Source organism: Strongylocentrotus purpuratus, unplaced genomic scaffold (genome assembly GCF_000002235.5).
Source record: "Strongylocentrotus purpuratus isolate Spur 01 unplaced genomic scaffold, Spur_5.0 spur5_scaffold_4, whole genome shotgun sequence".
In the NCBI taxonomy this organism is placed as follows: Eukaryota; Metazoa; Echinodermata; class Echinoidea; order Camarodonta; family Strongylocentrotidae; genus Strongylocentrotus; species Strongylocentrotus purpuratus.
This window is the reverse complement of record NW_022145610.1, coordinates 3,912,886-3,927,883: the sequence shown is the minus strand read 5'-3', so window position 1 is coordinate 3,927,883 and position 14,998 is coordinate 3,912,886. Positions and strand designations below refer to the sequence as shown.

Genomic DNA, 14,998 nt, shown 5'->3' with positions numbered 1-14,998 from the left:
CAAGTGTTTGAGTCTTATGATGGCAGCTTGTACACATGTATTTGTGACCATGTCGTCATTGTTAATTTACCTGCTTTAGCGATGAGAAGAACCTGTACATGAACATGCATACATTCACATTCCGATGTGCAGGTGAGTAGATCATTCATTGATTGTTTATTTCAGGCAAGAACAAACAAACAAAGAAATAAGTACAGTACTTGTGTGTGTATGCTGTTCTAGCAAGCCATGCAGCTACTGTACATCATATCTGTACTAATGTGGAAATTGACTAAATAGTAAGGGATAAGACTGGGTATAAGCAATTTGAGATCATTTTCCCAGGGTCCCATTAATATGGTGCCTGAGGATTTTTAATGCAAATTTATGCTGCGAAGTATGAATACTTTAATTTTTAGTACATTTACATGTACATTTCACTTTATTTGAAAAACCATAAAACCCATGCCATTGTAAAACCTGTTAAATGTGGCATTAAGTGTACAAACCTAGCTCATAAAAGGACATCTACAAGAAACATGTATTTAAGGATACAAATGTTGGCCCATTAGACTACAGTGTACATGTACATGTACAGTGAACAGTTTCCCTGTCCTAAAATAGAACTAATGCCGTACTGATGCTCACTAATAAATAATAATATTCTTCTTCCTTGTATCATTATCCTTGAGGCCAAATTGTGTTTACGTCTAATCTCTTCAAGTATTTGCTTTTATTGGGGATACACAATACAAATTCCCTTTCTCATGATTAAACCCACCCACTAGATAATGCCCCCTCTACAAGCCACTTCCAATGCACTTCAAAGGAAGAACCTGCTGATGACACACAAAGGAGATTCGTAGTAGGTCCATGATTAGAGGCATTTGTGCAGGCCTCTAATTTGAATAAGAAAAGACTTTGCAAATGAGTTTTTATTGAAAAGAGCGGCAGCTAGCAAGCTACCAGGTACATCCTTCTGAATAGGCTTGAGAATAAGGATTCAAGTTGCTTATTATTACAATGTTCAGAATCAAGTTGGTTTAATTTAGTTGAAATTGAAGAGATTCCTGAGGCTGAGGCTAGAATTCATTGTATGACAATGTTTGTGTACAGTCACTGTAGTTTTTTTTTTTCCCTGTAGAGGAAGCCACCCTGCGCTCCCATCTCAAAAATGAGTATTGTCTTTATTGTGGCTTCAATCTTCTTCTTTTTTTTTGGGGGGGGGGGGGGGGGGGGGGGGGGGGGGGAGGGCAGAAGATAATATATTTATTCATACAAATTTGTGTACGGAATTGATATTAGCATGGAGTACAGATTTTTACTAGTGCTTGTACAATGCTCAGATGAGTCATATTTATTTCAATTATTTTGCAAGGCAAGTACTCTTCTACCGTATTGTATGCAGTTTTGAATACAGGTATCTCTTTTCAAATTTCATGTACAGTACATGTACGTACAGTGTACCTGTAAGCAATTTTGTTTTAATAGTTTTCCTTTGCCATTCTCATATCTCAAATTGACTTGACTTTTTCTTTGATATTTTTATTTCCCCCGAGGCCCAAACAAGACAAGTCTTGATCATCCCTTACATGTACAGTAGGCCATAGCGGTAATGATGTTTTCACCGGTAATGAAGCACCATTAACAAGCTGTCTAATGATTAATCTTCTTGTAATGAGTTTGCTCTGTGAAAACATGGGATGAGGTTTTATTCCCCATCTTCAACACACCTAATGATGACAAAAGCAAACAGTGTGTTTGTACATGTACCAAAGTCTTTAATTACAATAATTGTACAAAAGTTGGGCTTAATTCAGAGTCAGGGCATACATGTACATGTAGTTTAAAAGTTCAAATATATCGAGATGTACATGTACTGTAGATAAGCTGATGAATTGATAGAAGTTCAACTGCCCTCAAGAAGAGTAGGTACGGTGGGGTGTTCATGTACATTACATTTGTGTATTCACCACTCCTTTTGAAAGAGAAAAAATAATCTTCAAAATAACAAACATACTGTACATGTAGTATGTACGTTGTAGAGGTGTTGTGGTCGAGTGGATACGTCGCCGGACTGTCGATCACAAGGTCCGCGGTTCGAGTCTCGCCGCTGCACTAATGTCCTTTGTCAAGACATTGATCTACATTTACCACACTCCACCCAGGTGAAGTAAATACCGGGTAGGAGTTTATTCCTTGAAACGCAGCGCGCGTAACAGCTGCAGTGTACATGTAGATGAACTTTCAAAGAGATTCTATACCAAAAAACAAACAAGGACTACTCGAAAAGCAAATGTGTCTTCTTCATCTCTAGAAATAGTGTTTTAGTTTTATTTATTTATTAATGTATGTATGTATTTGTTTGTTTATGTTTGTTTGTTTGTTTGGTTGTTTGTTCAATTTATTCATCCATCCATTCAATCATAAATTTATTAATTTATTTAGATAGTTAAATTAATAAAAACTGATACCAATTCATTTTCAAAAAAGACGGGATGTACATGTACATGTACATGTACAGTAGTAGAAGCAACTCATGGTATAAAAAGAGTCTAAATGGAATTATTGCCTCATAATCTCATACTCCAGAATCAAGCTACAGTGTACAGTACTCAAGGGCCAACTGGCAACGATTGAGCAAAATGGCTGAAGAAGGCAGTGATGAATGTTAGGGATGAAAAACACACTGTCCAAATATGAATTTATGATTGATGTCAAGACTTGCTCTTGCTTCATGCATGGAAGACGTTCAGGTACACTCCAGGGTAGCAATAATTTATGAGGTGCACTAGACATGTTCGACATCAAGTACATCGGTACAGTTGTATGTTTGCATTTTGTACCGTACCCCATGTTTGCATTCTCCAGATGGTCAAATTTAATTCCGCAATCACTACTTGTCTTTTCCTGTTTTTCCATGTCTAAAACTGTATATGAAATAATGTCTTCCATTTGTGTATTTCACTTTGTTTTAAAGGGGAAGTCAACCCCGATATTAAATTTGGTTTTAATAGGAGCAGAAAAATAAGAAAGTTATAAATATTTGAAGGAGCGATTAATCAAACACAAATTGGCAACTCTGTGATGTATCTTACGAGGTCCCCTTCTAATTGCCCTGTACTAACAAACTTCAAATATTTGTATTTTCCCTTCAGAAAATTGTTGTTCATATATTCACCCTTAATACACACGTAATACAATTATTACAAATCTGTTTTTATACGACCCCTGTATTAAAAGTGCATTAGGGTAAACAAATTTGTTCTGTCATCAATAACTAAGAAAATGAAAGTTGATAACATTTTCTGTTCAGAACAAATCAGAGAAGCCCTCGCAAAATACATGTACATGTACATCGCAGTGTTACCCATTTGTGTTCCACTGATGACATCTTTTAAAATTCATACCCGTAACTTCACTAGATCTAATTGAATATTGCTCAAACTTTTACTAATTTGTTTCTCTCATTTGTCTGCTTTTATTAAAACCAAGATTATATCAGGGTGGTCTTCCCTTTTCAGACTTTCAAAACATAAACATGTAAAGGTGTCTGGAAGATATTTTATTGTCTGTGATATATAATCTCTAAAATGTTGGGAGCCAGAACTCCAGATTAAAAAATTGGAGCTCCTGTATCATTATCAGACCTGAAATCCTGAATCATTTTGAATAAAGGGGCTTTAAACAGAGAGGGAGTATGAACGCTGCTCCCAAATGGTGCCATATGGAACTTCTGGCCTCTGGGAATTGCCTTAATGCTGTCAGCAAAGCACAAAATGACACATTAGGCCAAGCAGCAGTCACGCTGCATGAGGAGAGAGAAAGCGAGAGACGATACAAGATGAGCGAAGCAGGCCCTCGTTCGCAGCATTGATGCATGCAGCTGATAGATGCGGTTGAACCAGACGCGTTACGGTGTTACTAAAATAGCTCATGCAAATATGATTTTCTGCACCTTTCTCTTTAATGATGTGGCTTCTTGCCTGTGGCCTGAGAGGTGCTAATATACAAAGCACTAGAAAAGGGGTCTCCTAATGTTTGGGAGCATTGAGGGTACTATATTAATATCTATGTTTCTTTATTTCAGTGGTGTAAATGATGTGAACAGTCAATCAATTTTTAATGTTACACTGTACATGTAGGTAAAATGTAAATTGCATTCCTATATAGGGATACATTGTTAAATTAGGCATTCAGCAACTTGCATTTGGTCACATTCTAAATTGATGTAACTGTAGTGTTGTTTCAAACTATTATTTTATTCATGTACACATTTTGACACCTTTCTGGACAGCAGATTTTGTATCTGATTTCATAATGGCAATATGATGATAATGGAGTGTAATATAAAATACCTTGTCATTCCGGATAAACTGAGCTGGCACCGAAATAATGCTGGTATGTATCTCACGTTGGAGCACAAAGAAAGAAAGAAAAGGGGCTTTTAATATTATCTTACATATTTACTGTAATAAGGATGCAATAATTATATGATTCTCTATATTCAGGATACATGTACAGTACATGTTCTTGGATCCTGTCATATGAAGAGTATAAAGAGATCCATGTGAGATATACTCAGCTATACCATGTACTTAAATGGTTCCTGTATACCGATACGGTATGTAATCATGTACGATTTGATTTGATTCTAATGAACAATGAGGTTCTCAGGTTTGGTTAAAGGAGGGAAAATGGAAATGCAGATTGGAGAGGAGAATATGTGTATTTATATCCATAGGAAAGAAAATGCATCAATAGAAATAATGTTCTTGCAACATTGTAGATGTTTAATAAGTTTTGTGTTGTTACTTATCCACCCTTTTAATGTCTTTTCTTTTTAATTTTTTTTTATAAAATTTTCTTTTTCAGAATGAATGAATGAGCCACAAGAACAAACAACAAAGAACAAATCAGACTGACTTCCAAGATTGTCCATGTCTTCCAAAGGAAATCATCTTTAACATCCACACCCCCCCCCCCTCCCCAAGCAGGATGGATGAGGGAAGAACAAATTGCTTTGTGCCATCCACAGAGATACATTTTTGCAAGGTAAGTGGCAGGGGTTCAATTGTCTATTGTTGGGGTATGTTTAATGCTCAATTTTGAAGGTAGAATGAGCGATTTGAAACGCTCATCGTAATCGCAGTTCCACGGTGTACTGCAGCCTTTTCACACACAGCTAAAATTCTATAAACATGATTAGTATAAACGTGTTTGAAACATGTTTAAACTAATCACGAACCTTTCACACAGAAATTTTGGTGCGATCGTTAATCGTTTCGTGATTAACTACTGCTCGTAAAATGCGCAGTAGTGCCATTGCGCATTGAAGGTTATGTCATATCAATCAAAGCACACGCTCCATCCAGTTTAAACACGTCTGAAACACGTTTAAACACGAATAACCTTTCACACACAAAATGTCAAGCTCTCTAGATACGAACTTCGTATCTGCAGCCTGCTTTTAGGGGCGTATGGATCGCGACTTCGTATCTATCCCAACATCGTATAAACGATGTTCACACTGGGAAAATTTTCTATAAACATGTTTAAAACTGTTGAGTTAAACACGTTTATACTAATCATCTCTAGATACGATGAATTTTAGCCATGTTTGAAAAGGCTGCTGTTTATGCTCACTTCTCTGGCTCCTCCAGGCATACATGTAGCCAGAATCATACCTGGACGAGCCAGAGAAGTGCAGTGCATAGTCTGCAGCTAGATTCGCAAACCTGCACTGCGCATGCTACGTTGACCCCATTTAAATGTGTTTAAATGATTGTGCGTTTCTGCTTCCCCAGAATTGCTGATTTTGCAGAATTGCTGATCCAAAACGCACCTTTTTGTGAGTTTGCAAAAATGAGAAAGGATGCTACCGTGTTTTGAACTAAACGCGTAACAAATGCCTCATTCTGGCCGGAAAAAGCTAAGCATAAACATACCCTTGGTCTACACCCAGTTCGGCTTCTACCCAATTAGTTTAATCCCATGGTCTACCGTGAACACCTAGCCCGTCTACACTATCCACGTGATCTAATAATCTTTTTGTCAAATAATCATTTCGTCTAATGACCATTTAGGCTCATATTTATTGGTGCTAATTTCATTTGGTCTAATCTCCAATAAGTTTAACTACTAATTTGGTCCATTTACTCATTTAGTCTAATTCCAATCCGTCTATTGCCCATTTTGTCTATTATCCATATGGTCTTCAAATCTTAAAGGCACACTGTCCTACTTGTAGCTACTTGCTCCCTCTATATAGAAAACTTCCCCAATCGGTGCCTGTTGGTCCCCCATGATCCTCTTTTTCTTATGTTAACTGAGAGCTGAGTTAATGAGATAGCCACCTGTCACAGTGACCTCGCTGACTCGCTGTGTGGTCTAATCCCTTCTGGTGGAGTAGTAAAGCCTCCCTTTAAATAATAATAATGATAATAATCACCAAATAATTATTTGACCTTTAATATTGGTGGTAGACGAAATGGACATTAGACAAACTGGGAATTGACTAACTGGTTATTAGACTAAATAAATGATAAACCAAATGGGTAGTAGACAAAAATGATAATTAGACTACATGTATGTGGATAGTTATAGACGGGCTGGGTGTAGACCATATGGGAATAGACAAAGGACATATCACTGTTGCAGGTACTGAATCTGATACCTACACATGTACATGTAGAAGCCAGAATGGTAATAAGATTCAGTCCCTCCAATTTCTCTCAATTAAACTACAAGCCTCTGGGGATACTCATTACGTGTACCCCCCTGCTTCTCGCAACATCATGCAATGCAGTGCAGTACTGTGAATATATGCATGCAGAAAGCAGGGGATTTTTCATTTTTCATCATCTATTGATCAACAGAGTCGGACAAAGATATGGAAAATAGCTACAAAAAGATTTACAAAAAGATCTCTCTCTTTCTCTCTCTCTCTCTCTCTCTCTCTTTCTCTTTAAGTAATCTTTGAATAAGAATGACATCTCATCTTCATATCTTAATTTTTATTCATTTTCTTTCATTAAACATACAATTTACGTTTGCAGGTAGGCCTACATGTTTATGCACTATTTTTATCTAACATCCAAGTGATGAAAGCAGCCAGTTGCATGCTTCATAACGACTATTAAATATATTTACAATGTACACCATTTAACAACTAAATAATTTATACCCCTTGTAAATTTGATTCCCCCCCCCCCCTTTTTTTTCTTCTTTCTACTTCTCTTACACTGTAACTCAAGAATGAAAGGTGGACTGGCTAACTTGGGGCCGTTGTTGAATACTTTTTTATGTAAGCTTTGATATGCCACACTCTCAAGAAACATCAATTTGGACAAATCAATTTTTCACATGCCTAAAAATGGCATAACTTGGTAATGGTATGAATAATTTAGTTCCTAACTACATTGTACAGTATATGCCTCCTTCTCTGTACATTATACATGTACATATCAAAGAATATATCAAACCATGACTTAGAGTATGTGACTATATGTTTTTTTACATTTTGGATACTATTTTAGACATGTACACTGTACATGTACATTAATCAATAGGAAATAGTTTCTATTTAGTTTAAATGAAATTGATTCCAAATAAAGTGCACAACAGTTATTGTAGCTCACACATTATCAAAGCTGCCAACCATTCTTATTTTCGAGGATTGATTCCTAATTTTGAGGCCTTCAAAGTAATTTCATGCACCCTCGCTTCCTGTCTCGATCTTTTTGGATAATGCTTGATGGTTTGTATGAAACCATATAAAACACAATGTATTCTTTTTATTCCTTGAGAGATTTCCTACTTTTGCTGCATGGCTGGCAGGTACATGTATACAGTATGTACAAAATTGTAAAAGTCAAGAAAGGGAGAGTTTTTATTCACATGGCTGTTTATCAAATATAGTGTATTGTTGTTGTAGTTGTTGTTGTTTACAGGCATTTTCTTTCCATCTCTTTAGCTCGCTCTGAGAAGATGAATAGCAAACCATGGCAGGGTCTGGAGGTTCTTTGGACGACCATGAGATAGACTTTGACCATGATGGTAAGAATTCTTATTTGTTCAGTCTAACAAAAACAAAAATGAGTTTCTTTGATAAATTGGAATTCAGTTTAATTCAATTCAAGTCAAGTCAATTAGCCTGAATATTGCTTTAGATTTAGAAACTTTAAAAGTCTGTCAAATTGTCAATTATTTAGCAATATTATAATTCTGTTTAATTCTATTCAATGCAGCCTGAACATTGCTTAAGATTTAGAAACTTTATGTCTGTCAAATTGTCATTTAGACATTTACTTATCAATATTATCATTTACCATTAAACCTGTTTGAATTTTTATCCTATTGTAAATACAGTACATGTAGTTTGTACATCATTTTGTAATAAGCTACATGTATTCAAGAATCACACAATATTGAAAACAAATAATTGTTTGTCATTAAAGCCTTATTTAGGATTTTTACCACTTACATGTACATGTACATCTGCATTAAAATCTACATACATGTATTCAATATATATATATATATATATATATATATATATATATATATTTTTGGGGTATCTTTTAGGGCTTCAATCTCCTTGAATTTGTATGTTATCCTGTTGCTTGGCAACTGTTTCCTAGCACCCAAATCTTGGCAGATATCAGAGGAAGCCATATTTATGCGGTTGCTGAGTGAGACGTACAGTACAGGATTAGAATGGAGGATGCTCAAATTATCCCCCTTCTGTACTGACTCCTAAACCTGTAACAGTACATGTATGTTTTGATTTGCAGTTATGCGAGTAATGTACATGTAGGTGCCAGTGTATGGACAATTTATCATTGGGGGTATTAAGAAGCTTAAGAACAGCAGTCCGTTCTGTTTTAAGAAATAGCTTTATTTTGATAATAAAAACAGTGCTAATAAAGCGCTTACCACTGAAGTCCACTTAAAGCGCTTACCACTGAAGTCTAAGCGCTAGAACATCTCATTCGTTTGGGAATGGTTCACACGTTTATTGCTGTGTACAATGTACTGAACATGTAGGTCAAAGCAGCTGTTTAAATACTGTATGCAGTATTTGTTCTTTAGAATGGATGGGAAGGAACTATTCAATTTAACAATTTATGATCAATATAAATGCACATTCAAAACGTGATTGACAAGATTAATCATACAATTTAGTTTGATTATTGATTTTTTGAAAAAACTTCTCCAGTCAAATTTAAATATTTGATCTTTCTTAATATTTCATATTGAACTAAATTACACAGCCAAGTAAATCTCTTTTAGATTGCATTCACTGCTCAAGTATGTACAAGAAAATGATCTTTTGATTTTTCTTGGATCTTCCATGTACATTGTATGTGAGTTACATGTATTCAAATACTTGTTCAAGGCCTGTGGAGTGTTTCCCAAAGACTGAGATCGACTTTAAGTTGGACTTAACTATGGCAGGCCATTCATGACGCTGGTTGCTCTTTCAATTGTTCTCTCAATTATAATATCTAGACAATATATTTTCCATATATCAACAAAATGTAAATTCTGTAGATTTGTACGTCCCTTGAGAAACCAATGCCAGGAATGGTTAGAGGAACTAGTGGCATGAACGGCCTGCCATAGTTAAGTACAACTTAAAGTTGATCTTAGTCTTTGTGAAACACTCCCCAGCCCCCAACACTCTCTTACAGCTGCAAGAACATTTCTTAAAATCAAGGTCATTGCCTTGGCATGAAGATGACTCAAAAGAGTCTTAACCAAATGAACACAGCATCTTTGCTATTTCTATCACTCAAAAGTGCATGCATCACACAAACAAAACACAAGAACTCGCTGAGTGAGGGCAGGATTAGATTGAGAAGAGAGAAGGAAATTAAGACGGTGAGTCTACATCAGGACTGCTTCAGTCTCCCATTCTATCTTGAGAGCTTGCTTCTGAATGCACACTACCTCAGGGGCTCTTCATTGGTGGGATTGCAGTATACGAGCACAGGAAAACAGCCTTTGGGTTCATTAATACATGGGACATTTGTTTTGCTGTGGGGCTTGTGTCTTGTGTCTTGATATTGTTTGGGGTTCTTGATTCCCTCTGCAGGTCTCAGGAACAGATTTTCCAGTGCTTCCGTCAGTAGTAGTCAAGTAAGCGATGACGTCTACGGAGAAGAGGTCTTCTCACCTGAGCCTCAGGGTGAGAATGTCTTCTCCATGACCAATGTTGAGGACGGCATCCAACCACAACGAGAGTCGCAGGAAGAAGATGAGAACGGAGACATCGGGCCACTGACTCCGAGAGGCAAGATCATAGGAAACGGCTTTGACAGGCCAATCCATCGTCAAAGATCGCTGCAGGAGTTTGAACACCTTGAGCTGACCCTTAAAGACCAGTCTCAAGAATCTGCAGAAGGTGTTGGCATGGATGAGAGGTTTCTGCTGGGGAATGGGAATGTTTTGGCCAATGGAGGGCTGAATGGAGGGTACGAGGTGGATCGCAGGAGCTCTGGAGATATGGATTTCAGGTCCGATCATGACTATGACATGAGCGGGAGTGGTAGACATAATGGAGTTTCTGAGAGTGAACACAGCTTTGGAAGTGCAGCTGAAGGAGAAGAGAATATGCATAACGAGAGTGACGACATGATGAAGTATATGCAGGCCACACCAAGAAGCACGGTAGAGGTCCCTTCTGGTGAAGAACATGGACTCTCCAGGCTGATGGAGAAATCCTATGACAACGATTCTCTGGATGATTATGGAGGTGAGGTCAATGGGCACTATGTTCCCCAGATGTCTTCACAGCCAGACTTCTTCAGCCTGAGTCAAGAGCGGCTGCCAGAGGAACCGTCTCATCTGGAATCAGAAGACGGCTCTGATTTGTTTGGTCATAGTAGAAACAACACTCCCAAGGGCAGGGAAAGCCTCACGACAGTCATTCAAGCAGCTGCTACAAATGTTGAGACCTTTGGGACAGGGAGCAGTCCTGAGGGTAAGAAAGACGCCAGTGGAGGAGACGTGGAGCACTTCAAACCTATCGCTACCTCTCATAGAAGGCCAAGCAGACCTCAAACTGCTGCACAACTGAAAAATAAGACAATCTCGGAACAGAGTTCAGCCAGTGAACAAAACTTACAGCAAAGTATTGATGGTAAAAGGAAAACCAATAGTGTCAAATCATTCAGAACTAGATCTTCCAGGGCATCAACGCCCCAGTCAGTATTATCACAGAGTAGTAGGAGAAGTAGTTGTGCCAGTATAAGAAGCCACGATGATCAAAGCGAATACAGTATTCAGGAGAGTGTAGGGCAAGTGAGTCAAAGATCAAGCACACCGGGACGCAATTCAACTCTTGTCCGCCAAGTAGATGAGTTCAGTCCGTCACCTGTGAAGCATGATAGGGACATTCCTGTGGGGACCATCCCCAGGTTGCGCTTGGACAACATGTCTGCACGAAGTGACCTCAGTAGCACTGACCTGCAGCACCTAGACAAGAGTGCAAGGTCGAGACTGCTCAGCGATGAGTTTGTGGATCAGCTGCAGGAGGAACATGATGAACTCCTGCAGAAGCACGCTCAGCTCCTGCAGAAGCATGCCCAAGCAGAGAATACCATTGATTCCTTGCGTCTAGGGGCAAGGGTCAACCTGCATTATGAGGGCGCACCAGGTGGTCAACCAGGGAATGCTGGACCTTCACCAGCCAAACATGGTCAGAGTATAACATTGCCTCAAGGACAGAAAGGAGTGGTTTCTCGCAGTGGGTGAGTCATCTTTGAGTGTTCATTTTAATCCACTTCTTACATGTACACTGTAATGTATTGTGTTTTGGGGGGATTTGCAGTTTGATGGTGAAGTTCTGCACACTTGTTAAATAAAATCGCCGAGCAATCATAACAAGTTGTAATTTCCACTCGCCATAATCGCCGCCCTCCCCCTTCATACTCCTTTTTAAAAATAAACATTGCCTACATATCGTCGCTGTTTTCACGAAGTGACGGTAGTAAAAAAAAATTGCATTCACTTTTCGTTACGATTTTCCTCACTACCATCACTTCGTGAAAATAGGGACGATATGTCTAAACAGTAGATCATTGTAATTTGTTATTGTTAGTTATTCTGCTTGTTGGAAATGCAATTTTCTTTTTCATGTGGAAGGCTCAAAGTTCAAACATCAAAAGAATATCAGTACCAGTGTTTTTTGTTGTTCTCTCTCTCTCTCTCTTCCCCCATATTATATGTTTCATTTTATGAACCATCTAAGTTAATGACAGATTGTGTTCTTCTCTTTATGATGAAGGTATTCATAGAACAACAGCATATAGTATCAACTATTGATTTAGGTTAAATCAACTACTCTGTGGGGATTTACTTAAATAGAAGTTATACACAGAGACTGGTAGAATCAATCCTTGTTTTGTGATAAACTATTTTATGCTCCTTTCAACCGATCTCCCTCTATCAATCTCTGTGTACTTTCATCATCTAGCAGTCTGACACATCCCCCTGGAGGGAATAGTACAATCCACTTGCACACAACATCCAATGTAAGCATGGGTGCTTCCACTTCTAATAAGGGGAAGAGTCAGATGGCTTTGCCGGATGCATCTGAAGGGAAACTGCTGGCTCTTCAGTTTCAGACTGAAGGGCACAAGGAGAAGGTGAGGTTGTGGTGAATTATGCTACCAGTATGTCTCCTTGATAAGAACAAACCCTCAGCTTGAAATATGTGTATTATATAAAAGAAAAGAAATTTGCCCCTTGTATAAATATTACTTTTAACAATTTGTAAAGAACATTTCTAAAAGTGCAACAAATATTTGTCAATATTTGCTTGGTCATACAATTCACATTTTTACCCATTAATCGTATATTATTCATATTTAAGCATTCTTTTTCGCTACATATATTCGTTGGACCATTTGGAATAATAATACAACAAAAAAAATGGGAAGAGCCAGGTTATCCCTTATGTTATCTCTTGTTTTCATAATTTTGCATGTATTTGGAGTGGACTATTAGATTATTATTATTATTATTATTATTATTATTTCATTGTTTTTTTAACTTATGTATTTTATTGTTTTTGTTGTTTTTATTTCATTTCTAACTACAATTCAACTATTTTGACCCCAAAACAAACACCTAAACTTTAAACAAGACCACATAACCAATGTTTTATCTCTGTTTAGGAATAATGGTATTTCCATATGTTTGACACAAATCACGTGACTTTGTCTTGATTTTCAAAAAAAAATTAAAAAGATGTGTAAGACTCAATGTACATGTATGTACATGTACATGTAGAGTTAAAATGTATTCTGTACTTGAAAGCTTTATTCCAATGATATGCATGTATTTTGAGAGTATGACATGCAAATTCAATTACACTGGGGGGGGGGGGGGGGGGGGGGGGGGGTAGCGAGAAAAAAGCTGCATGTATCAAGAATTAAATAACAGTTTTATTGATAACTTTTGTTAATGCCATCTTATCAGTCTGTTCCATTCATCTACATGTATACAGTGTATGTACATACATGTTGTGTATTGCTTACAGACAAGAACTTTAGAGGTATCGTCTAGTGGATACGTTGTCGGACCTTGGATCACATGATTTGTGGCTCCAGTCCCGCCACAGCACTTTAGCAAGACATTAATCTACATTTGCCACTCTCCTCCCAGGTGTTAAACTTTAATAGGAAGGGATCATCCCTTGAATGCTGTTAATATCTAAACTAGTAGCCTAGCAGAGCTGGGGTAATATGGGAGCAGCTGAAGCACTTTGCATTATTATTAATATTATTAAGAAACTGGAAGTGGTTTAGGGAAAATGAAGCAAGAATGATGCCGATTGCGTCCCCCTCCATTATTATATGAAAAATCTTGAATAATGTGTTTACATTTCTTAAAACTAAATTTTGCTTTTAACAAAAACATCTGAACAGATGGACTCATATGAGATTCTTTTACAAGAAAACCACCTTAACCCTGTGGACCAACAGAGGGGGCTAGAGGGGTTGAAGTCGGGTCAGGACAAGCTAGAAGCAGACTACATGCAGGCTAAGGAAGAGCACAATCTGAAGGTCAGATTGGGGTCAGCTACAGGTCAACAAGCAATTTTTGACCCAGAGAAGTCTTTGGAGGGTCAGTTGTTTCAGCTTGGGATGAGGCTGGAGGACCTTCAAGAGATTGTACAGGTAAAAAGAGGCCTGTTTTCATCAGCTTGAGATTGCCAAATAGCCCGCTTTTTCTGATCCTGGATATTAGCCCGATCACGAAATAGCGGGCTATTTGGTAGGTGAAGGCGCAAATGGCGGGCTATTTGCTCGGGAAATCATCCCCAGATATCATGGGCTAGTTTAAAAAATATCTGATGAGCTGACGAAGACACGATTTGTAACTTCAGGCATATTTCCCAAATCAGAAATAGCGGGCCACTTGGCAATCTTGAGCTGATGGGGACATACCTACAATGAATGTAGAGTGATTGCCTTGAAAATGAGTTCATACATGTGTACCACATTCTACATTGGTAATTCTTCTTTCTCCTTTTTTCTTGTACTTGCCAGAGAACCGATTATGAATTGGTAATTCCATGGACCTATTACGAATGGACATTCAATGTGATTCTTTCTTTGATCCAATGATAGTCACCGCATTCTGATTATGTGCATCTTAATGAGAACATTCAGCTGTTTTAACAATAACGACTGCGTAAGCATATAATTTTCGGGCATTGACAAAGGAGCAGTTTCCCTCTCTTGGGTTTTGTTTGGATGGTGTGCTCTGTAAGAGTATGTCTTCAGTAAAAACATCCCCAATGGGGAGCAGCAAAGTTGAAAAGCAGATGATTTTGGTGATATGAAATGTACATGTATTATCACTGATTTGCACACTTTTGCACGCACCAATGGCCTTATAAAACAATTAGAAGGCCTTGACCTTTATAAGCCCTGTGCGTTGTAATTCTGGAATATTATGAGGAAATTGGGGAAAACAGGATTTTAAATCACAAACAATCTATACA

General features: G+C 37.8%; 1 protein-coding gene across 3 annotated transcripts in view; it reads left to right on the top strand.

The window, feature by feature from the left end:
- Positions 1–14,998, top strand: part of LOC756958 (microtubule organization protein AKNA) — a 35,807-nt gene that overhangs the window by 5,706 nt on the left and 15,103 nt on the right. For 2 of the 3 annotated variants that reach the window (XR_004066437.1, XM_011668351.2), the window contains exons 2-6: positions 4,855–5,034; positions 7,955–8,037; positions 10,079–11,735; positions 12,461–12,632; positions 13,917–14,168. Coding sequence is in view for 2 of the 3 variants with exons in the window: in XM_011668351.2 (XP_011666653.2) it covers positions 7,983–8,037; positions 10,079–11,735; positions 12,461–12,632; positions 13,917–14,168 (2,136 nt within the window). In the remaining variant the exon portion in view is untranslated. The remainder of the gene's footprint in view (positions 1–4,854; positions 5,035–7,954; positions 8,038–10,078; positions 11,736–12,460; positions 12,633–13,916; positions 14,169–14,998) is intronic. The other variant, XM_011668353.2, reaches the window with a different exon arrangement.